Source organism: Chenopodium album, chromosome 24, assembly GCF_948465745.1.
Source record: "Chenopodium album chromosome 24, dcCheAlbu1.1, whole genome shotgun sequence".
NCBI classification, from domain to species: domain Eukaryota; kingdom Viridiplantae; phylum Streptophyta; class Magnoliopsida; order Caryophyllales; family Amaranthaceae; genus Chenopodium; species Chenopodium album.
The window spans coordinates 23,552,937-23,578,279 of NC_137857.1; the positions used below are offsets into that span (position 1 = coordinate 23,552,937).

Genomic DNA, 25,343 nt, shown 5'->3' on the forward strand with positions numbered 1-25,343 from the left:
GTGGGCCACATCTCCCCAACTAACTTTTGCTTATTAACTCTATTATCAGTGATGGAAATGGAAGTTTATCCAACACAAAATCGTTGTTATAATTTTTAATCATGTACAAATAAGGTGTGATTGGTGTGATAAGCCGAAAAATTCGATCAAATTGATAATTAGTCGTACTTTCGTCCAATGTGTATATAATAAACCCTTTATCGATATAAAAGTTGTTTGGATATGTTCTGAGGATGGTTGTTTGTGAGTAAGTGAAATTGTACAAAATTTTATAAAATGAATCTTGCTCGATTACTTCGTGTACCCCAAGTACAGATACAATGGGATGAATCCCTTCCTATGCACGCTACCCAGGTGCCATCCCCAACATGTGGTACATAGATCATTTATTAGGCCACCTTGGGTTGGTTGACATGTAGAAGTTTTAGTAAGTTTTTATTTTACATTATATTTATAATTATTATTTATTTTAAGCTTGTTTTTATCTAGAAGGACAAAGACTTATGTTTGGGTTTTACATTAATTCGACATTTTTGTTTTCAAACTGTGTGTTTATTACAACTGACACTAGTTTGTATACTATAAAAACAAATTACGAGCAAATTAACTTTAATTTATTGAATCGGATACGGTTAATTCTTAAAGCGAAACCGGTAGCTAGAATTTTTGTGAAATTGACCTTACCATGACATTGGAAAATTATAATTGAAATTTTCCAAAGTTTTTGGGTGTCACTATATTTTTGTTACCTTTGTTGTGCAGTGTAACAAGGGAATATGAGATTGATATATTTTGGGATTATTGCTAAATTAGGTATGTGTAACCAAACTAATCTCGTTTGTTTAATTGGATTCTTTTTTGTCTGTAGAGGAAGTTAATTAAAACAGCTGCGACCCACTTGAGATTACGGAATTACTTGAAGGATTATTATCTGCGTTACACCTGGACATCTGACATATTCTGTTTTTTCAGATATTTCAGCCGCCGTAATCAGAATGTGTCTTTAAAAGGCAACATTTACTCCTATTATAGAAAGCAAATACGACCTTACAGTAACACATGGACCCCCTTCACTAAGGGTTTAACCAGGAATGAACTAGTTCCAATGATTATATTCTAAGCATAAACGCCCATTTTACACTGGTTAGGATTTCCTTTGGGTCCATGTGAAGTCTTTATCAAAATTGTTGCGCTCGCTAGTTGGTCGTATTTGTGAGGGCACCTGGGAATGTACAAATTGTTTAAAATATTATATGTATGTTCTGGTATATCTACGTGCAGCACTGTGTGTCGAACTTTGTACAAATTCGTATTTAAAATGTTGTTGGAATAACTTGTGACGATCTTAGAGAAATGAGTGTTCCTCTAATAACTCCCATACCAAAATTAGTGACTGCCACCATTAAGATAAGATAATGGCTCCGATTATACGGTGTTGGCGAATTTCAAATATGTGTGTGGCTCCCATAATTACTCTTGTAATTTGTACATGATCGAAAACGGAATATGGAAAAAAATGAGTATGAAACATTAAAAAAATGGTTAACAAAAATTTTTAATTTATTTATCAACTTGTATTAGGTTGCTCAGTACTTTATATTTTGCTCCGTAATAATCACACATTAGCATTCAGCGTCTATGCATTTGTGGATAATAGTTGACTGTGGGAGTGATACGGTACAAGGGTGTTTATTTTATGTTGTTTTTAAAATTGGGGTGGTCAAATTCTTTGTTATATTAGGAAAACAATTTCACCACTATGAATTTTGTTGATTAAGCACAAACATTTGACCTGCATTATTTCATTGATTTTTACATTTGATTGGGAAATGACGCTGACCATGTTGATCTTTTTTGGATAATTAAGGTTGAGTATGTTTTGTTGGTTAACCATAATAATATAATATAATTCCTCCACTAATCAGCCCTTTAACTTGAAGCGTCCATATACTTTTATTAACAAAAAAATTACACGTACAATTTTAATCAATTGATGATCTAAATGATTGTGGCGTGTAGTTGCTAAGTTGCACGCTCTAAATTTCGAAATGTTTGAAATTACATTGCTTTGCATCTGTGTACATGTAATCTGTGTGCAACTAATCTCAAGTAATATTAGAAGTTGTTCATAGCAATGCAAAGATGTATGGACTAATTTAAAATTGTTACGTAGGAAGTTACCAAAGGAAATCAACAGTGAAATCAGAAAGGTAAAAAAATCATGTCAAACACATAAATGCTTGCTACCTACTATATTTAAAGGTGCTCACCTCCTTTAGTGAACTCCACCATTGTTCTGCACCTCTTAAAGAGTACCATACCTCCATTTTCAAGCAAAAAAAAGGTCGCATGTCTACACCGCCGGCCAACGTTAACTCCTACCCTATTGGAATTTCCTCCTCATTCATGGCTGCCCCTAGGCAACGCCAAAACGGCCGAACACCTGGTCCCTATCAAAGGCAAAGGTCAACCACTGTGGCGTAAGCCTATCGCAACCGTCCCCGCCGCGACGGAGACCCTGAAGCCGTCCCAGACGAGGTAGTTGTCGTTGACCCTGAAAACGATGAACCCGCGCAGGAAAACAACCCTCAACCAACCTCTCGTTCAAGAAAACAACCCACAGCCTGTCGTTGAAGCAAACAACCCACCGCCTCCCCTGCATGCGGTAGCCGGTGCAATTGTCGTGGCGCAACCACCGCTACCGCTGCTGGAGAATCCTGTTGCACGACTGCCTGAGGGTGGGTTCGATTTCTTGGGGTTATCCCAGGGTCATAGCAGTGGCCCGTTAGCTGTACTCCCCCCGCGACTTCAGCCGCAAACAACAACCGTGGTGGGAGGGCGTTATTCTTCTCCCTTTCGACTATGTTTCAGAGCAGATTGTTGCGGTGAATCCTCCAGTGCTGGCGGGGGAAATCCAGTCATTGCACCAATAGCTCGATACCCCTTCAGAGAGCAATTGGCACAGCCGTACTATCAGTTGGATTCCAATTCGTCGGCGCCTATCAGGCCTGCAATTGAAGCTTCAACTGAAGCAAATATTTTCCGCAGTCCTGTGTATGTCATACGTGTGAAATCCTACAACGACGGAGATAATGGATTGCTTTACAGCATCAGAAAGGAGGAGACCTTCGAACATGTGTATGCTGATTACGCGGCTAGGGTGGATAGGAGCAAGTCAGAGATTGTTATCCAAAAAGAAAACTCCATTGAAATTACGGCGTTAGACACCCCACAGTCAGCGGGTTTGCTTGGAGATGCCACGGTGTACGTGAGGCCGTTGGTATGATTTCTAAACAACTTTAATTTTATGAATGGGTTGAGTATGTTGTGTTTTATTTGTCAAATTATATGTTGTGTGGTGGTCTATGTTTTTGTTGCATACTACACTCTGCAGTAACGCTCACTTCTTAGTCGTTAAATTTTAGTGAATATAAATTATAAATAAACAGGTGGTGCATTCCATTTTAGAATTTGCATGTTAGTATAATGATGTGTACATGGTTGCTAATGTACTAAAAAGGTACTATGTTGTTAAGATGCAAGACATATTAATGAAGTTGCTATGTTGTCTGACTTAAAAACGTAAAAAAATTGTAATCTAATACATACTAGACCTGGAAAAAGTCAATTACCATGTCTGTGCCTTCATAAATCGGAAAATAATTGATATGTCTGTGTTATGTGATGTTCCTGTTTTAAGTAAAATTGTATATGAAGTAAACGAGTGTAGGGATCTGTGTGTGTACAAAAAAAAAACAATTTATAGATTAGCTTTTACAGTGGAAAATCACATATTATCTGTTGCGTACAAATTAAAGGCTTGGTATGAATGTGGCATTTAAGTAGTGAGTCAACGTAAGACATAGTTTGACTCAAATTAGAAATACTCCTTGCAAACGTGTCATGTGTCGCATGATGAACGCTATGAAGTGAAGTTGTTGTGTTTGATGTGCACCAAATGAGTGTAGGGTAGTATAAAAATTCGGTAATTGATGAATTATTGAATAAATGTGTTAACCAAAAAAAAAATAAAGAAAAGAAAAGTATTCACTGTAGACATTATGTTTGTATGTTTAGCGCACCAAATAATTTAACCACCAAATTGATTAATTACCGCCTAGGTTGGTATTGAACTTTATTGAAACATCTGGCCCTTTCAATATAGATTAGTCTATAAATGTTTGTTTTTAGTTTTTTTCTGAGTCAATGGTAATCATATTCATCAGCAATGTCATGTATGACTATTCTTGTGAAAATTGTACCAGCCATTAATGGTATTAACAATTATATGTCTTAATCTTATTACAATTGTGTTTGCAGAACCCAGAACACAATGTTGATACAAGGTTCAAACAATTCTATCTTCGGGGTGTGGTTTCCTTTCCGGAAAAGGTTAAAATCACATGAAAGGCTAATGACAAGTTTGGTGACCTAGTTGAGGAATGGGGTAGGGCAAGAAACTTGCCTCGTGCACATATTCAGATCATGTATGAAGGAGTAGAGTTCAGTTCGATTGACACAGTCGGGGGTGTTGGTATAAAAAACGAGCACGACTTGTTTTTAATGCCAAACATACTGCATCGCACTAGGTTCTACCTCTAATTTGAGTAAGGCTAGTGGTGGTGGGAAAGTAATGAGTTCTGGAGTGAAATATCTAAAAGTAAGAATAAAGTAAGATTGCTATTATTAAAAGTAGCTTAGTTCCTATATTTGTGTAGTGGATCAGAGTAGGCCCAGTTGGTTTTGTATAAAACAAGTATGGGCTGAATATCATATCATATTATGGGCTAGAAGTATGGGCCGAGGTCGTTTTTGTGGGTTGTTTCTAATATTGTTGCTTGTTTCTAATATTGTTGGTTGTTTGTTGTACTATGGACCTGTAATTCGGATGGTGCTTCTATGTAGTATATTTAATTACTAAGTTAGTATTGACATTTTTATGCTAATTAATGGTTTTCCTTTACCTCCTTAAATACCTTGAGTGTCACTTGCACCCAATGGGTCAAGGTGTAAGTTTTTTTATTGAACCCGTGTACATAGTATGAACTCCATACTTATGTCTATTGGGTAATACATTATGCATGCGTACCTAGTTTCTAGGGAGTTTGCCATGATTGAAAATTAGTGCCGGCGGAGTTCATTAGTTGCTCAACTTGAAGACGTCAGTGATGGTCAGATCTATATTGAATGCAATACCAATAGTGTTACCTAAGTGCAACTCCTCATATAACTCCCAATTCTATAAATACCTACATGTGCTCAACATTTCCCTCAAATCCAACCTAGTTCCTCACACAAAATCTTGTTTTTGCAATGGATGAGAGACTTCGAGTGATGCGCTTGGGTATGCCGAGTTTGTACCGGTATGACCCCTTGCTCCAATGTTGTCCGAGAGGCCCTGCTTGGGCTCCTAACCCGCCGCTTGCAGCCTTCCTCCAGCTAGATTTTGGTGCAATTTCTGAGACCGATGAGGAGTTAAGCAATTTTGAGATGGAGTTGGCATCTCCACCCTCGTACTTGCTAAACCATTCCCCTCTGTCAAGCTGCTCCGTCACTCGTCCTGCCAACAACAAGTTTGGATGCGTAGCACCGCCCAAGCATGCCATAGGTAAGGTGGTCAAGAATGCTAATCCGGTGAAATGGTTGAAGAAGTATTTTTCTGTTTGTGTCAAACCAAAAGCAGCAGCGTAATTGGGCTCTACACCGGCAGAAGGGTGCACCATTTGAAGTCATTTAGTAGCTAGAAGTAGTGGAAAAAGATCTTTTATGTTTGTATCTTTGTTTATGGTACTAGATCTATTATGCAACTCGAACAGTAATCTGTGTTAGTTATCTATGTTTGTTGTAGTACGCAATTAGAACAATGTTCCATGTTTTTATGTTCTCCAACTATGTTGATGTAAGAATGGCCTAAAATTAGATGATGTTACTACGATTGTAACATATATTGTACGCCTTTTGAGTGCGGGTGTTAAGGCCTCTATTATAAATGTAAGGGTGTTATTTGTTGCATTAATATGCTTCTTGTTATACGAACAAGCATTGCCATAGATTGATCTAAAATGGTGGCTAGTCACACACACGCATAATTGCTGCTCACTCAAGTGCAAATAAAACCAAAAACAAATTAATAAAAGATAAAAGTAAAATTTGAGCATTAGCAGCGTAGTACCTCCACACATAATCCAGCAACTAAGTCCGGTACTGCCTGGCCCAAATTAGTAACCCAAGAAATGATTTGGGCCTAATCTGCACATATGAAATCCAGACTGGGCTGTTTAGAATTCCGAACTTATGTTCTGGTACAAGTAGCAAAATAAGCCCACGACAGATGTCCAAAACTATGACAACTACTGTTTTTAAAAAGTTACGGTATTGTTTAGCAATACAATTACTAATTAAACCATAGAACAAACAACCTTAATTAGAAACTAATAGACATAGAAGATGACTGAGTGGCATTGTCTTGATGAACAATTTCGTACTCAGGTATCTGGTCCAACCCAGGCATATCAAATTCTGCATGTGAATTGGCTCTTGCCTTCGCACTTGCACGTGTGGTGCGAGTTTGTATACGATTTTGTTGGACCTGCATCTCCAAGTAAACCCAATGAAGTCAGACATTGTTGTGGAAGCACATAGCGAAATGTTGTTTGTTATTATTTTTTAAAAAATAATAAATATCCACACACTTACAGGAGATAAAGTGTCTACATTTAGGGTCGGTTCACTTTCATCTTCATTGTGGTCATCTAGATTCGCAACCTACATAGGCAAAATATTAGACAATCAAGAAGCATCACCAACTTCGTGCTCCAAATGAGGCTGTTATGAACAGAAAAAAAACAAAGCAACAAACAAGACACTGCAGTCGTACCTGCTTGTGACACCTTTTTTTGGAAGGGATCTTGTAACCTATTTCCTGAAGCGTTTTATGGCGAGTACCCTTAGGCCAACCACGACCTCTTTATATGGGATTTGGATCCGCAATAGGTGTTTCCGGAGCACTATCTTTACCCTTTTTATTCCGACTTCCTTTTAGCCTTCCACGAGGCCGCGTTTTTGGAAGTGGATCACTAACAGAAGTATGCGGCGTAAGATCAGATCCAATAGCCATTCCGCAAACTTCTGTTGAATGCAACTCAGATGTTGCAGTGCAACCAACATCATCTCCATCACCTCCATCTGACAACGACTGCACAAATGCATTTCCCTCTCCGGGGAAGGTCATGCCAATGGTCTGGTCCAACTTGTTAGCCTAACGCTTAGCAACTACAGTTTTCACATCTCTCAAACTATTTAGCACAATGTCAACTGTTGCATCACCTACCATGGCAGCAACATCACAGATCGGTTCAAACGCACTCATAAGCTTTTTGTATCGTTTTACCTTTACAGTCTCAGCAGGATCATGATAAGCCACCTTCACAAGAGTATGCTTACGCAATATGTCCTTCCGCCACCTATTCAAAATATATTTTGCGGGAATCTCATGCACCATATTTATATCTAACACCCTCATCATGTGCTTGTACATTATTCCATGTGTCTGGAATTTTCTACAATCACAATGAACCTCTTTTGTCACCCTGTTATACATAGCGCAGTAATACCTTCTGCGATCGGTTATTATCTCTTCACTATACCCGATCCTCAAGCAAATACTGTGTTACCTCATCAGAAATGTTTGTGACTTCGCGAGGGTAACAATAATTCATCCAAATGCATTCAGTTTGAACCTCTTGAAACTTTCGGTCCGTGTAAACCTTTTGAAACACCTTTTCTACCTTATACCCCGTTCCAAGTCGTCGTATGTATTTGGAGCAATTTGCATCAGCATCCATCTCATCACGAACCCTTTTCCTCATGGCCTGGGAATATTTTAGGGGAAATTCACAGAGCTTTGTTTCACGATTCAAAAACTCATCAAAAAAGCTATTAATGCTTTCAACTCGCTGTGTTGTCTTCATACTAGCCCAAAAGAACTCTTTCATGAACGCCGGCACCGCTCTTTAAACAAATGGGTTAGCCACTCATTTGTTTCGAGCTTGTAATGAGCAACAACAGCATTCCAACGTTCCTCAAATTCCATGATGGTCAAACTCTCATAAACAGCACATTTCAGCTCCGTCTTCAGCTCTGCATACCTACACCAACAAAAAAAAATAATCAAAAATAAGTTATTTTTTCCATCACCTCTGTAAACACTCTTTCCATATGATAACTGAAAAACAGTAACTACACATCAAATATAAATCCAAACCTTGAACACTTTCCAAGTTTATCGGGGATCTTCCAACGGCCTCCTCATTGCAGCGGCCTGATCAGTAAGAATAGCTAGGGGAGCACGGTTGTTCATGCAACACAACCATTGCTTAAACACCCATGTGAATGTGTCAGAGTCCTCGTGTGACACAAGCCCACATCCGAGCAAAATTGTCTGGCCATGATGATTCACCCCAACAAAGTTAACAAACGGAAGATCATACTTATTTGTAACATATGTTGCATCAAAACAGACTACATCTCCGAACTCCTCATACGCCGCACGACTTCGTGCATCGACCCATATGACATCTTTAAGTCTTCCCTTGTCATCCAACCTTTGAGCATAGTAAAAGTTTTGGTTCTCTACTTGCATTTGATCAAAAAAAGCAAACATTGCAACTGCATCACCTCCCACCATTCTCAGCCTCCTTGCCTTATACACTTCATGCCGAAGGTCTTTCACTGTCAACTGCACCCTTTCATCTCCCTCAGTGTCATCGTCACTTTCTAAACACCCATGGATTTGAGACACCTGTACACCTTTATCAAAAAATTTCAACAACTTCCTCTTAACACTCGATGTGAGTTTCTTCATTCGGTACTCCTTCACAAGTTGTGCCTGATCAAGTTTTGGGGAATGGTTCGTATGTTCCAACACCACTTTCCTGATTACCCAACCACCGTCCATACAACGCCCTGCATGTATCATTGCCTGGCACTCACATTTCTTAGACTTCCTCTTCCTCTTACTTAGTTCATCATCACACACAACTGCACCCGGCTTCCCAACAGTACCACCAACTTCCATTGCTTTTGCCCTTTTTTTGGCTTCCCTAACAGCCCTCATATCTGGCCTACCCTAACATTCACACCTCCAAGTACTAGCAATCCTATCCCTGACACCACACTTGGATTTCACACCAGCAACCCTACTAACCCCAAACCCTAATTGTTGTGCGTATTGTTTGTAATACAGTTCAACATCTTGCCATGTCTGGAATACCATTCCTACACAAGGAGGCTCCACAACATCGCATCCCTCTTCAGTTTGCATCGTCTCTATAGTGTTAAATGGTGAACAATATTCCGCCCCCACTCATATGTCCTCTACTCCCATCGTACTGGGTGTCGAAAAACCAACACTACTAGGAACTACGTCCTCACCGAAACCTTCACCAGCAGCACATTCAACTAAAACCTCGTCTTCACCAGCAGGATCAATTGAGTTTACACCACTAACCATATCAAACACCTCCCTATCACAAACACTATCTTCACCTTCACCTCCCACTCCTCCGATATCTTCCATTATCAAACTAGCAATCCACAAAATTACATAATGTAAAGGAACCTGCCCATTTTAAATATAATGTCAGCCATCAAACTCCTAACAACTATAACCACAAAAACAACACCAACAGAATTTAAATACACAGCCGTAGCTAGATATGTACACAAACAAATACATGGCATCATTTCATTTTTTTTTTTTTAAAAATACATCACTGAATGTAATTCATATGTTATGCACAAACCTTATTAATCAGTTACATCATACTATTAAGTTAATCATATATTTTGCGATTTTCTGAATTTAATAAAAACAGAATATGTTTCATACGATTTGATCATATTAAAAAAAATAAAACAAAGAAATCGCAAAGAAAATCCTAAATTCAATACAACCGCAAAAACAACATACAATTTCGATATAGATTATTCATGCTTATCATGTAATAATACACAAATAGATTATAATGTAATTGCAGTTCCATGGTTATTTAACAATTTCAAATGTAATTACGAAATTCACTAAACAATGCAAATATTTAACTCATGACACAAATCAAGTTTCAGTTCCGACGTTTACCTATATTTACATTATCCCGGCCACATATTCCTCGGAGAAGGCGCCGACCATAACAAGTACCACACTTCTGCCGCAATCGCAACCCGCTACTCTTTCACCTTCCAAAACAGGGATAATTCCTCAATGGGATTTAGCTGCCGACACGGCTCAACCACCAACTAAATACTTTAAATGTCATACATGTCAGTGTAGCCGTTAGTTTAACGCCAGAGAAATCTTTCAGTTTAGCAAACGTGGAAGTACACAAATCAGCCAAACTCCACCTTGTTCGCGTGTCAGACTAGTCAGGTGTGACTCAGCCGCCAATGAGGACTAGATAAACATGGTAAGTTTATATAGAATATAAACTGGGGCGCCCTCATTTTCAAGTATCATTAATATCAATTTTTTTTTTAATCAAAATTCTCTCCTATTGTAACTAGGGGTGTCCATTGTTCGGCCTCCAATCCGAAATCCAATCCAATCCAGTCCAAAAAAGCTATTTCGAATTAGAATTTTTTATAATTTGGATTGGATTTAGACTCAAAAATTTTGAAATTCGGATTTTCGGATTGGATTTGGACTCAAACTTTTTAAGTCCAAAAAGTCCAATGTAGTCCATATAATTCATATAGTTTGAATTTATACAAATATATATATATATATATATATAAACTTCAACCCATATAACATTAGTAAGCCCACACCCAATAGCCCAGATCCACCTCAACTCATATAACATTAGTAAGCCCACACCCAATAGCCCAAATCCACCAATCCCCTTATTACAATTTAAAGTTTGTTTTGTTTATTGGAGTTACGATTCTTATGAACTAGGTTAGATCCCGTGCCATGCATGGTGATCTTTAGTTATATATATAGTTATATAGTATTGATTGAGAAGTATAACTGTATTCCGTATAATCATAAATTAGTCGAGAAATAATAAAAGTATGAAATATGTTAATTTGGTATTTGCAATTTTGATTGTAGCTTCCAATACACAACTAAAACAAAAGTAGGCAAAAAATGTGAGCAATATTTTTTCTTATTGTAAGATTATTTTAAAATTTTGTTTTTTGGTATACAATTGCCCATTTTTTTTGGAAAGATTTGTGAATACATTTTTTATTTTAAATATAATAATTACTACATGTTAATATGGAATATGTAAAATAATAATAATAATAATAATAATAATAATAATATGATTTTTGTAATTGATTTGTTTCCTTAATTGAAATATTTTTTTTTTAGAAAAAGAAAAAAATAAATAAGGACACACCAGGAGATGACACATGTCATTGCTGGTGTGTCTTTTAGTATATAAGTATTGATTTCTTAGAAACTTTTTTATTTTTTTTATTTATTTATTTTTATTTTATTAGTCGGATTGAATCGGACTGAATTCGGACTATGAGATTTTAATTTGGATTGGATTGGATTGAATTTTGAAAACTTTGGATTTGGACTATAAAATGAGAGTCCAAATATATTTCAAATTGGAATGGAGAGTTCAGTCCAGTCCAAAGTCCTAACAGACACCCTATTTGCAACAATATTTGTGCAAATTTAACTTATCCATATAAATTTTGTTTTTTTAAATGTACTTTTATGAATTTCTCTCTGTACTATTTTACATACATAATGTAAATTTGGGGACGAAGGAAGTATTAATTAGTTTAGATCTAAGGTTTGTCAAGTTAAACTAATTTGGATCCATGTTATAGTTTTTGCAAAAAAAAGTTGAAGTTTTTACATCGAGGGAGCCCTAGTTGATCTCAAAGATTAACAATCTAATTTATCTCCTCTCACAATTTTATGTGTTGAAATCTATGACACTTTATTATTTTAATTAATTTACTTTTATTATTTAAAAAATAAAAGAAAATGAATAAATTGTGAAAGGAGATTTATTTATATCATTTATCTTTGAGATCAGCTTGAATTTATCCTTTTACATCGGGTTAGTTTTTGACGTTTTTAGTGACATTGGAGGGGTGTTTAAATCATGTATTTTCACGTTATACTGAACCCCTCTCTTCTCTCTCTCCTTCATTAAAACATACTTACGCTTCTCTGAGGTATAATTCTCCATTGAAGTGGCTTGTGAGCTATCTCCTCCATTGAAGATTTGAAGCAGCTTCCGAGGTATATTATAATTTTCTTCGAAAATATCGATTATTAATTTCGCAATCTAGTGTTAATCATTAATTTAATTGTCACTATACTCAATTTAGGGTTCTTCTAAGGTGGATTATTGAACTATTTGAATACTGAAGTTTTGTAGAATTTTGCTATTCATAATCTCAAACTAGAAGAATTTGACGTTTTATTTGAGCCTAATTTGATAATTGATTCAAATTTGGTTGCTGATATATTGCAGAATTTGGTTAATATAACCCTTTAATGTGAGGATGAAATTGTGAAAATGGACTTTTTTCTGTTCAATAAGAGCTTTTGGAAAAGGCACAAGAAGAAAATTTTTGTTTCATTGGGTGTTGCTGGAACTGGGTATTTTTTGTACAAGCTGTATGATGCTCACAAACACCGGCTTGCTGAATTGGAATCCGAACTTGCTGCCCGTCGGGAGAATGATGAAAGCATTAAGGCTCAGTTAATATGAATTTCTTTCTGTGTTTGTGTGAATCTTGGTGAAAAACTGTTTTTGGGTTTTTAATTAATTGATCTTCCATTCCACCTTGTAGAATGCAAGAACATTTTGAGACCATTCAGAGAATAGCTAGCACAACGACGTTGCCTCGAGCCATGAACTTCTTAAGCTCTAGGATAAATGAGGAGTTAAACCTTTCGATATTGACAGAGGCGTTGAAACAAGGAAAGGATGTTTTGACCCTTCCAGAGAAACTTGAACTATGGGATAAACTCAAAGTACTGAGTATGTTGTCTTTGGATTGCTGTTTTTAATTGTTGATTGTTATTTGTGGGCGCTTTGTTCTTTGATCTAAATGGAAGTCTTTTCTTGCCAGGCTTCACTAAAATGGTTACGTCAATTTGGTCGGTTACTATGCTTAGCTTATTTGTTAGAGTACAAGTGAACATACTTGGAAGACATCTTTACATTGATATTGCAAGATGTCAGGAAAGCTCCCCATTGCTTGTAAGTATTCCTTCTGTATTTTTTTTTTATTTTTTTTTTTGTTGTATGTATTATGCTGGATGGTAGTTAATACTTGTTAGTTAACCAATTCCCTAGTTGTATTACTTGTATATGTCAGCATTATATAGATAATCAAACAATAGATCTAATGAATTGTGATATCACATGTAGTGGTATAAGGTCGTTTAATTTAGCGTTAACGTTATATTTTTGTAGATTCTCTCTCGTTAGACCCTTGATTGGAAATCAACAAGTGCTACTTCAGTTGTTGAAGTAGAGTGCTGTCTACCAAAATATATGATTTGACAAATATATCCATAGCTGTATCATCTTTCCCTTTATTTGTAACTGTATAAATTAGCTCTCTATGTGTTTAGCAGATCCGAATTACAATCAATTCCATTTGCGTCTTGCTATTTTGTATGATTGTAAGATGTTTCTCCTCAACCCTCATGACACACCTTTTTCTAAGGAGATAGACGCTTCTTGTATGAATTATGTGAAGGTGATCCATTGATTTTGTAGAACTTTCTTGTCGAAGGAATTTGTCTTTTGCATACATCTGTAATTTTATATTTAGCAAATCTATAAGCCATGTTTGTTTCATTTCCAATTTGATCTTCAGACAATATTAATCAAAATAGGAGATTGTCGACAAAAGGAAAGCATCTTTGGATTGGGAGATGAGATAACGTAACTAGCACAAAACATTTGATTGAACTTATTAAACTATACCTAAAACTCTTTGTTGTTGGATCTAATGTTGCAAAGATAATAGAAATCTAAGGATCCAATGAAAAAAAGGGGAATTGAATGATCTAATGAAGACTTAGGTTATTATATGGATTCTCTTTACAAAGTCGAAGTAAGATTATTAGGAATACATTGTTAAGATATGCATGCTTTCTCTTATGCTATTTGGATGTCTTCGTCCTTTTCAATATCATGTATCTTGAATCTTGATTTCCTATTCTAGTTTTGTCATCTTTAATTAGGGAGCTGTTTGGTTTAATGAAGGCGTAGATATGGAAACAAGAATTTCCTTAATTACCTACATTATTTTTAACATTTATTCTTTTTTCCTTTCATTTGTTGGTTGAGAACATGATATAACTTTCAACTGTTGGTTTTCTTGGTGACTTTACATTGATGTCGGAAGATATGTCTTCATTGATGCTAAAATAGATTAATACTCCCTTTGTTTCTTTATTTTATACTCACTTGCCTTTTAATGGTCTTTAGTGCACGTCTTTGACCATTGGTATCCTTAATTATGCATTAGCAAAAATTTGTGTAGTGGATTCATTGATAATGCACATTGAGATGAATCTATTAAGATGTCCCATGCTAAATGCTATCCCTTGTTGATAAATACGGTCAACTTTCTCTTGTTTTGACCACATAAACAGTGAGTAGTGAACAAAGGGGGACAGAATTATTAATTAATGGTAGATCTCGAAGTGAACAATCAAATGATTGCTATAGCTTCTTTTTAGTGTTGTAGTAGTCCTGATATATTACTGCTAAGGTGTTTTTGGGAAGCTGTATACATCTTATCTTATTTGGGCCAATTTCTAGCAAAATCAGAACCATGTGATTTCTATTGAGTTTGTATGGTGGAAATGTTATCTAATTTTTAGGCATTTTTTTTCTATTCAACTTCCTGATTATATAGATGTTGTGCTCACTGCTGTAACATTCTATGTTGACAAGAGGAAAGGAGGGGGTGCAAATTTGGCCCTAACTTCTAGTTTATTTGAAATTCTAGATGTTTAGTGAACATTATTTGTTCATGTGTCCTAACAGTGTGTTTGGGTAATAATAAGGGAAGGAAAAGAAGGGGAGGGAGGTGAAGGGGAGGGAAGGGAAAGGAAAGGGGAGGAAGAAGCATGAGTTGTCCTACAAATCTCTCAAATGTTGGAGTGATCATTTTCTTAGAATTTAATCCCTCCATTTCTCTCCCCTCCAATTCCCTTCATCCCTAATTTGCTACCCAAATGAAAGATACTCTCTCCCTTCATTTCTCTTCCCTTCTTTTCCCTCCATTTCCTTCAATCCCAGTACACTGTAAATTTGTTACTATCTGTTTGATTTAAAGCAATAAGTGGCTATTGCAAGGAAGTGGAAGATAAAGAGGTTTATAAATTAAAGTCTCTTTCACTTGCCTTTTGATTTGAAAAACTTTGGATGGGCTAAAACTTACAAGTATCAATTTATTTTGTTGTTTTCAAATATCAATCTGTTTAGGTTATGGAACTAAGAGATTAATCTTATATTCTATATATACCTATATATTAATGGACACTCCTGTTCTTTTGTGAAGTCTTCTTATTTCCTTCGAATAGGTTGTTACAAATTAATTTGAATTCTTTTTATTTTGTGCTTTGAAAAATCTGATTTTAAAAAATACTTTCTCAACAAAAAAGTGATTGGGTGGGCGAAATATGAGATAGGGCCACAGTTTTGCAGAGTTGTAGTCCACTCGTTTCTTTATAATAGACGAGAAATATGCTAAATGTGATTTTATCGAATGATATCTAAACGAATATCCAATCAAGTTGGATAAATTAAACAGTTTTTTGTCAAATATATTTCTGCTGAACATATGAACCATTTCCTTAATTTCTCTGGGGGCAGATTTTTTTTTTGGTTTCTTTAGGTGACTTTGTTGGTCTCTAGTTGAAAAGTAAAAATAAAGAATTGGTTCTTAAAAGAGGAGGTAAATTTTACCTACAAGAAAATGAATGACCATATGCTTTTATTTGCGCCATGGATAAAATTTTCTCATGAAAAATCTACATGTGTTTTCAATGTATGCTTATATTTGATAGGTGTAATGCGAATTATGATTTCTTATTCATAACAAGAAGACCAGAAGTATGTTTGGCTTGTCAGCTAGGAAACAGTAGGGAAAACTATTATGTCAAATTTACAGGGGAAATTCGAGATGGTGTAGGACCCACAATATGCTTAAATGTAGTGTTGCATCAAACTTCATGTAAAACCTTTGGCTTAAATACTTTGGCATGAGAAAGGGGCTAAATCAATGAACCCTTTGCTCTGTAATTATTTGAGACCAATTCTAGTGATAGTTATATTTTATCTTAGTATTTCATTTGCTCTTGTGCTGCCTACTTATTATCAAATGGATGAAGCATATTTAATGGATGAGCTATGATATTTTCAAATCAAAGCTTTGATTCGTTGTTATCCTTCTGTATAACTGTATCCAAAGGACCACTAAATGTCTCGATGTGCCATGTCTAGTGCTGTTCAGAGGGCTTTATGAATAGTTGGAGCCATACCTTACTTAGCGGGATGGCTTTGTAATGAAAACATATAAACAAGGCACATAGACATGTGGAACTGGAGAGGGTCATATAATGTGACAAAGGGCTTATGGTAGTTGAATATAGGTTTATGTGTAGAGATTTTGAACTGCTGCTGAATTGATCGGTGGGCATGAGACAGCTTTTGGAACTGAATCATTCTAGTAGCTGGAGAAATAGAAAGCAAATCACTTACTGTAGAATTATAGAAGATACAAGTTAAATGGAAGTTGCCAAAACAGTGGAAACAGGGTTGTAGATCAGCAATTAATGTGTCATCCTAGGCTAAATATTGGTGCTGCACGGCCTGCACCTATCTGAAATTAATATTCCTTGTCTAGTGTGCGGCATGTGATTGTCATGTACCGACATGGCTAAGTATTAAAACAGTAACTAATGGCAGAAAATTGCAGATTAAAGGAGGAATAATAAAAGCTAAATGTGAAATATTATAATTGATGAGATGAAATTACACACACTAACACACTAAACAAACTACTCGTAAGATAGATTATCAAGCTTTCGAGAGGCTTGATTCTCTCCCAATCAGTAACTTTAGGTTACTACTCTCCAAATGACTTAAGGTCATAACTCTCAACAAGTTTCATCCAATTTTTGCCTACCTATTTCCTTTCCTTCCCTCTCTATTTATACTAAGGACTATTAACCTAGTGAGCTAATATTAGTAGAATACCTATACTACCCTTCTTAAGTTGATCTATTACAATACCGACCCCCTAAACTTCCACCTTGTCCTCAAGGTGGATAGTAGTTTGCACTGAATTTCCGACCACGGCAACATTGATGCTTGTTCCAACTCTTGAAAAAGCCAAAACTGGGAGTGAGCTGCTGTGAGAGTTGTTCATTGTTGAAGGCTAGTACTCTTAACATGGCATACGAAACTGAAAATTGTTGTAGCTTGTGGGATAATTCAATTTTCGGTAGAGTGAGTGGTGTCTGCATTGAAGCGAGAAGTGTGGAAATAACAACTGCTGGGCCATGTTGATTTTAGAAAATAAAAGGCAAGGGGCTTTAAACAAGGGAGGTTGGATGTAAATAAGGATTCCATGGTAGAGATGGCAGGACTTAGAACAAATATTAGGGAAGTAAGTAAAGGCCTGACTTCATAGAGGGAACTATTGTTAAACTCATGGACCATAATGTCACGTGCTCTCCCTACACCAGCTGGGTCAATAGTTTCAGCACTCCCCTGCCATGTCATCAACACCCACATTTACGATTCTACCCTTACTAGAGTCTTCTACTATTGGCTTCCTCTCCAAGCCAAAGACCTTAGTCAAGCTTCTGCCAAAAGCTGCTTTATCTGCATTTCCCAGGCAACCACCAAGTAAACAGTCTAACCACTCCTCTTGAGACCTCCCACCTGCTCCACTTCCGGCCAAACCCCCACCTCTTTCTATGGCGACCCTAAAGCCCAGACCACCACCTGACTCACACGCACCAGCCCCTCCTTTCACAACGCCGTCTATGCACTCTTCAGGCCACCGGTAATGGTGGTCATACAGCCACGTTTTTCTTTTCCAGCTAGGAAACTTGGGCCACCACCAGATCCACTACCGTCAGCGCCGCCTTTCTCAAACAAATATTTTATCCCACCACCGTCAAACACATCAACCTCTGCCCTTTTTACGGTCTAGAAAACCGCCCACCTTTCACGAGCTCTGCCGTCCACTCCACTGTGACCATGCAAATCCACTTGAGAAATCGCCCCCCTTTCTTGCGACCATCGGTAGTGAAGAGTCGATTTTAGACCTGCCTTTGTCATCTTCGCTTCTCTCAAACAAAACTTTGGTGGGTTTTCTTTTGAAATCGCCAGATTCACAACGCCACACACATCTTCTACCACGGCCTTCACTCCCAAACGGACCACCGCCAACAGCAGCAAGCTCTTGTTCTTTCTCTCGAAGCGAATCAGTCGGAGGTTCACTTCCACCAGATCTGCCACCGTCCCATTTCCTTCCACCACTGCCGCCATCATCTTGCCTCCTTCCTGCTCAATTGATGTTTCAATTCCACCACTATATCGGCGAGTGGATTTTTCACCTCCTTGAGCTCTTCACGGAGCTATAATTGCTTTCTTCAATTCCCTCGTGATGTCCTCACAATTTTTGTGTGATTTCATCCATCTTTGCTTTAAAATCTGCCCCTGATATTTCAGATTAACGAACTCTCCGTTCCCCGGTCGACCTGCGGCAGCACCTCTGTCACCGAGGGCCGTACTGCTCTGATACCATTTGTCATGTACCGACATGGCTAAGTATTAAAACAGTAACTAATGGCAGAAAATTGCAGATTAAAGGAGGAATATTAAAACCTAAATGTGAAATATTATAATTGATGAGATGAAATTACACACACTAACACACTAAACAAACTACTCGTAAGATAGATTATCAAGCTTTCGAGAGGCTTGATTCTCTCCCAATCAGTAACTTTAGGTTAGCACTCTCCAAGTGACTTAAGGTCACAACTCTCAACAAGTTTCATCCAATTTTTGCCTACCTATTTTCTTTCCTTTTTTCTCTATTTATACTAAGGACTATTAACCTAGTGAGCTAATATTAGTAGAATACCTATACTACCCTTCTTAAGTTGATCTATTACAGTGATCTCCTGTTTTGTAGGTTATCTTAGCCAAAAACTGATATTTGAACACCTAATCGTGGTAATTGATTGATATACTTTTTGGCTAGGTGTATTTTATACATGCAAATGTAATTATTGGCCTATCAAATTCTTTAGCGCAATAATCATAAATTAACAGAAGGTGGAACCGAATCCACTATCTGTTACAAGCATTGTTACTCTTATTATAGTAGTAAAACATGGAAGTATCGGTCGATTGACTCATCAATTTGCCATTAAAATTAGACCCTCACAATCAAACACACTTAGCCTTTTGTTTGGTTTTGAGAGAGATATACAATGATTGAATTAATAAGAGGCATTTTCTTAGGAATTACAAATTCATGGTAATCAATTAGCAGGCAAGGGTGTTATTTTTATTCAATTTTTTTTGTTTTTTTTTTTTTTTTTTTGGTGTTTCACTCGATTCACCCTTTTTTGGGCTAATCCAGATTCGGGGATTAGTTTCGGGTGGTTAGGTTCCATTCCCCTTCCAATTGTTGTTGAGGGGGATTGTTATGGACCGAGTCAACGACCCAAGTCAACCCTTGATGGTATACTCGAGACGCAAGAAAGAAGGGCAGCAAGCAGCATAGGGAAGCAACATCAATTGGCAACATGACAAAGTTAATTAAGAAAAGAGAAGGAAAGCAAGCAAACCAAGTTCTTATATGTCATTGTATGGTTTTTCCATTTTAGTGTTAAAAGTCACATGTATTAGTCTTAAGGTCTTTCATGACCATTAGCCTTGTTTGTATAAGTAAGTAGTAGTAGTAACAAGGGAGGGTATCCAGAAATTTGAGTGAACTCATTGAGAGAGTTCAAGCTACATGAGAGATTGATAGCCTAAAGCTATTATTATCCCCCATTAGTTTGTAATCGCAATTAAATAGTAATCAATCTTCAAGCTTTCCTTCTCAAATTAGTGCAAATTGTTTACATTAGTGTTGTCACCAATCTGAGTACATAACAGGGATCGAACACAGGTCCTCCCTACCAAGTGTAGTCCTAATCACCATTACACCAACATCCAATTGGTAGCTATTTTTTATTCATGGGTACATGGTTTTACTCACTCTTTGTTTATATTATTCTGTGTGGTTGCCTTTGGACATGAGGAAAATAACAGTAAAGCTAGCTATTTATTATGTAAAGGTAGTAGCTATTTATTATGGAATGTGGAAGAAAAAGCTAATAACAGTATCTTCTACTTTGCAGGAAGAAGCTAGTCTCATTGATCAGGATGATGAACAAAATTTTTTAGCTAGGGCTGATTTTCTGGCTAGTCATGGGTTGCCTGCTTTAGTCTTGAATATGCAGGCTGCTGCATCAGAAGTCCTAAAAAGGTGAGTATTATATTGCATAATCATTTACGCAACCTTATTTACATTTTACTACATAGAAGATGCTCTATAAAATTTTCACCAAAGAACTGTGAATCTTATTGAACTTTTGGTAGTTGCATAATAGTGTCTCCATTCTCCAAGACTAGCATTATCCCATTGATCATTCCATGTTACCATGATAACATAACTATCTATCAAGAGTCTTAAAAAATTTACTATCTTTGGAATATTTTAAAGCTTTTCCGATGGCCGAGAGTGCACTAATCAAATGAAAGGGGGGAAAAAAAAGAAATTCTTACTTTTTATTCCTGATATGGTCCATCTCATCTTGAGGCAATGTTAATTCTGTATGGCCAAAGTGCTTGTTCTTACATAGAGCATACAATTTAGCTTGCTAGTCGACTGCTTCCCTCCGCAAGCCTTAATTGTTAGCTGGACCTTGTCAAAAGGGCAAAAAATTGTGCGTTGGACAACGTGCAAGTCATAGTTGAACTAAAAAAACAGGAAATTTATTTGAGCATTGTGTCCTTTGTAGCCAACCTTTGTAAAATAACTAACCAAGTTAAAGATAGTTTGGTTCATCTAAGGGAAAGAGAATGACTTAAACATTGGGAAAGGAGATGAATAGAATGTAATGAGTGCCACCATACAATCATCTCTTCACTTCTCTTTTCCTCTTTTTCCAGACACCATGAAGACCCCCACCACCTACCTTGGCCACCTACCCTAACCACCCTTCCCTTCCCCCGAAACCACCAGAATAAAACCCTCCCTCCCCCCAAAAAACCCCTCACCAACCACCCAAAATCCTCCACTGCCCCTCTCCCACCCTCGAAACCCTAGCCTAGGGGGTTCAGAGGTGGGGGAGGGGTGGTGGAGGGTTTTGGGCGGTCGGTGAGGGATTTTTAAGGGATTTTCGGAGGGGAGGGGAGGGATTTTCTGGTGGTTTGGGGGGAAGCAGAGGGTAGGCTGGGTGGGGGGAGGGGCGGGGCGGCAGAGGGAGGCGGTGGGGTAGGTGGGTTTTTCGGTGGTGGGTGGGATGGTGGTAGACTAGTGGGGGTATGGTGGTGGCTAAGGAAAGGGGATGGAAATACTTAGAGGGGGTGGGGATCGAACTTGGAAGACTGTAGGGGAATGGGGAGGGTACAGGGAATGGGAAAAAGAGCCTAACCAACACCCATCAAAGGGAATAAGGGCAGTTGATTCCCTTAACCTTTGATTAATACCCCCAACCAAACAGCCCCTTCGATTTTGCTTGTTGTTGCTGATCATTTGTTTCTAAGGAACATGAAAACAGGCCCTTTCGTACCTTGATACAACTTTATAGTAAATTTCTGTCTGACGCTAAATGCTGTAAACCACCTTGTTCCAACCTCAACTCTGCTGCAAGAACTCTTTTTAATCATACAAGAGAATTTATAGATCCACATTTTTTCTTGCTTCTTTAGAACTGCCAAAACAATTACACATTTAATTTATTTCCAATTAGAATGTCTTTACACTTGCTAAATCCCAGGAAACTGAAGCCTTGAAGCATTAGAGCTTACTCTCCATGAATCACTTTCCCATTTATCTTAACTTTCATTATACTTTTTTAGGCATCAGTCATTAGGAATGGCAGCTAATGGCGAGTAGGGGTTTCTTCTATTAATCAATGTTGAATAAAACAGAAGAAACACATTCCACTGCCCGAAGAAACAACTGAGGAAACACTAGCTTCAATCAAGATATATATTGAAAAACTTCCACCCTAATGTATAATATGAAAATTTCAAGTTATGTTTAAGCATAAATCTAAGAGACAAGGTTTTTCTGTCATATTCAAGCTCAGTAGCTAATAGAATATTATCAGCAGTGTGTCTCATAGGGATGAGTACTCACTTACCATAATCCACCACTTCACCAACTACTTTCGGTACCCAATCAGTGATTATTGTAGTCTGTAACTGAATATGAGCAATTGATCTAAGGAACCAAGGTAACAGATGTACTATTTCCCTGGTTGTATTACTAGTAAGCATGGACAAACTCTGAAAATTGAGATATAAGAATTACTGTCTTCAGTTCATTCATGTACATTACTATATTTCTTTGCCAGAGTTCCTAAACATGTTCCAAATTTTATTATTCACATCAGCTACCATTTGTTTTTCTAGTAATTAAATGAAGACTAAAGAGCATTCTTATACTTGAATGTGTCTTAGGTATCAATCAGCAATTTCTTAAATTTATTCTTTAATTTTTGGTGATGATTTATGCTGTCATAACTAATTTATTTGAGAAGTATATATTGTTTGAAAGAGATTTCACTAAACATGTGGTATTAAAGGTGTTATCTTCCAGTGGAATTTGTTACAACTGCTGAATTGACTGTCATTGCAGCAAGCAGCTGAAAGATGTCTTTGATCCCTTAATACTTCATGAAACTATTGTTCAAGTACTTGATACATTCATGAGCATGGGAAGGCCTCGTCATTGGATGGAATACTTGCTGCCAGAAGATGCTAAATTGCCAAGCTTATCTGCATCTCAGAGCGGTGATAATTTAATTATTTCTGATGTGCCCAAATTCGATCAACTCATGATGGAGACACATACTGTTTTATCGAGGTATGCAATAACCCTCTGCTTCAGCTCTTGCAAGTACTACTGTAGCATGGGCTTGTTCCCATTGCCTAATTTTTAACCTTTAGGCTTAGACCAATATCCTGCTCCCTCAAATACATGCCATTATGCATCACCAGCAACTCAAAGGTCCAGAACTATTTATCGTGATTGCTCAGAATGATAACTAATTAATCCTTCCGTTTCATATAATGTTCATCACTTAAGTACTTAACCATTGCTATACTATATTGTATGTCATCTAGAATATCTTTTCACAATTATTTGTCAGTTTGTTATAAATTTAAGATAGCTCTATTATTAATACAAATTGTTGTTTTAATTGGAATAAAAAAGAATGTAGTGGGGGGTATATTCGTGGAAAGTGAGAAAATCTAGTTGAGTTAGATAAAAAGTGAACACAAAGAAGTGAGTTAGAGGATGATGGAGGAATGAGGCTTATATATAGGACAAGAGTTTTGTGAGAAATGAGACTTTTTTTTAGGGCTAAGAATTTTGGGAGAACTGAGTATTTTATTTAGGGACAGAAGGAGTAGATAATGGAAGAGGGAATTTTACTGGATAATACTAAACTGGACAAGACTTTCTTGCAATATGTGAACAGATTTGTGTAATGCCTGTCATATGCTGTGTATGATCATTGATGTATCAGGAAATGTTAATCTTAAGGAACAGCATTAGTAGAAAGCACTAGTTCAGTTTTCTGATCATTCATGTATCAAATATTAAGTTAGTGTTTATTTTTTGCAGTAATGAGTTCACAAATGTGGTAGATGTATCTCTCAAGACGATGGTGAATGCAATTGTGAGAGATATTTTTGTCGATCAATCAGGAGCTGGAACACCCTCATCAGGCATAGCATTGGTGAAACTAGTGCCTCGAGTTGCACAAATGAGTCAGCTACTACTTGATGAACCTACAAGTAACCAGTTTGTTCAAACGATAAAAAATATACAGGATGTTGAGTTGTTCTTCACCATCCTCTATGCAAATGCCTTAACTGTTTAATCACTGTGGAGATTGTACAATAGATATTTGTTTCAAGATTCAGATAAATAGAAATTTGTCTGCACAGTCGCAATATCTGTCGGGATTAAATTTGGAGAGTGAAGCCTACAATGGAACTTTATTTTGACATTGGGAGTGACAGCATGCTTCCTCTGTGGTGCTCAAGAAGAATTGGAAGTACATCCTTCTACGGTTTATTTTAAATGGCTAACATGTTAGCCATGCGGAAGCTTTCAAGTTCTTAAAAACAATTCAGGTTCTTTTGAATAGAGGTCTTCAAGAAAGGTAAGAGAATCAACTTGGCTAATTCCCTTAGATGATAATTGTTTAGCCATGTTTATTATTTCCTTTTCCCTCTCCTTGCCTCCAAAGTCTTTACCCCCATTCTCCAGTCTTCCACCGCTGTATGGTTCACCTACCCTTTCCCTTCTGCTCCATGACCACCTTGATTTGTTATTGACCACTTAAACCACCCCTCAACCTAACCATCATAATCACCACCCTTCAACCCCTTTTACCCCGACCACCAGCACCACCCCCATCAACCCACCACGAACACCACACAACAGCAGGAAACACGACATCCACCACAAAAAAAAAAAAAAAAAAAAAAGGCCATCCTGAAAATCATCTCTTCACCCCAAAAATTATACAAACCACCCAAAAAACTTCAATAACTCTTAAAACAATACCAACCATCAGAAAAAACAGTTAAGCAACAAGGGGTGGTAGCAACAAAGGAAGGTAGGCACATCAATGGTGGTAGGATGACAGGTTTGGTTGAAGTGATGCCGGTGGCGGTTGTAGAGGGAAGGGAATGATGGTTAAGGGGGATTCTCTTTCTTTGTTTCTATAACAAATTAAGTAAATTTAAGGATTAGCTTTCTACTCCGTATTCTCGTTTTTCCTACAATCTTTTCCTTTTCCCTTCTTGAACCTAATAGCCCCCTTTTTCTTTTAGTGGCACTCTTCATAGGCAAATTATATTTATTGTAAAAGGGTGTGTCAAATATCAAGATATGTGCTTTTAATTTGCTTGATAGCCTTGATTGTTATCTTAAACATTCTTAAGTGTTTTAGAAATTATACTAGTATTTTTTTTTTTTTTTGTGAGGGAAAATTATACTAGTATTATTAGTACTTGTTTGTA

General features: G+C 37.0%; 3 protein-coding genes across 3 annotated transcripts; 1 reads left to right on the top strand and 2 right to left on the bottom strand.

The window, feature by feature from the left end:
• Positions 1-7,258: 7,258 nt before the first annotated feature.
• Positions 7,259-7,994, bottom strand: LOC145610667 (protein FAR-RED ELONGATED HYPOCOTYL 3-like). Its single transcript, XM_081665970.1, has 2 exons — positions 7,647-7,994; positions 7,259-7,549 (listed from the first exon to the last, which is right to left on the bottom strand). Exons 1-2 carry the CDS (start codon positions 7,992-7,994, stop codon positions 7,259-7,261), a joined length of 639 nt encoding a protein of 212 aa, XP_081522096.1.
• LOC145610668 (protein FAR1-RELATED SEQUENCE 8-like) lies at positions 7,991-9,115 on the bottom strand. Its single transcript, XM_081665971.1, has 2 exons — positions 8,370-9,115; positions 7,991-8,147 (listed from the first exon to the last, which is right to left on the bottom strand). Exons 1-2 carry the CDS (start codon positions 9,113-9,115, stop codon positions 7,991-7,993), a joined length of 903 nt encoding a protein of 300 aa, XP_081522097.1.
• A 3,017-nt stretch (positions 9,116-12,132) lies between these two features.
• Positions 12,133-24,745, top strand: LOC145610393 (peroxisome biogenesis protein 3-2-like). The gene is made up of 7 exons (XM_081665738.1): positions 12,133-12,268; positions 12,504-12,733; positions 12,826-13,016; positions 13,108-13,238; positions 20,432-20,559; positions 22,942-23,169; positions 23,935-24,745. The coding sequence occupies exons 2-7, from the start codon at positions 12,549-12,551 to the stop codon at positions 24,191-24,193; spliced, it is 1,122 nt and encodes a 373-aa protein (XP_081521864.1). The 5' UTR covers positions 12,133-12,268; positions 12,504-12,548; the 3' UTR covers positions 24,194-24,745.
• The last annotated feature ends 598 nt before the right edge of the window (positions 24,746-25,343 follow it).

Coding starts and splice junctions, on each gene's coding strand:
- LOC145610667 (XM_081665970.1), bottom strand. CDS start 7,994: ATGAAAGAGTTCTTTTGGGCTAGTATGAAGACAACACAGCGAGTTGAA. Junction 7,550..7,646: donor AGTATTTGCTTGAGGATCGG/GTATAGTGAAGA, acceptor AGAAAATTCCAG/ACACATGGAATAATGTACAA.
- LOC145610668 (XM_081665971.1), bottom strand. CDS start 9,115: ATGAGGGCTGTTAGGGAAGCCAAAAAAAGGGCAAAAGCAATGGAAGTT. Junction 8,148..8,369: donor ACATGGGTGTTTAAGCAATG/GTTGTGTTGCAT, acceptor TTGTTGGTGTAG/GTATGCAGAGCTGAAGACGG.
- LOC145610393 (XM_081665738.1), top strand. CDS start 12,549: ATGGACTTTTTTCTGTTCAATAAGAGCTTTTGGAAAAGGCACAAGAAG. Junction 13,017..13,107: donor GGATAAACTCAAAGTACTGA/GTATGTTGTCTT, acceptor TTTTCTTGCCAG/GCTTCACTAAAATGGTTACG. Junction 20,560..22,941: donor GCATCAGAAGTCCTAAAAAG/GTGAGTATTATA, acceptor CTGTCATTGCAG/CAAGCAGCTGAAAGATGTCT.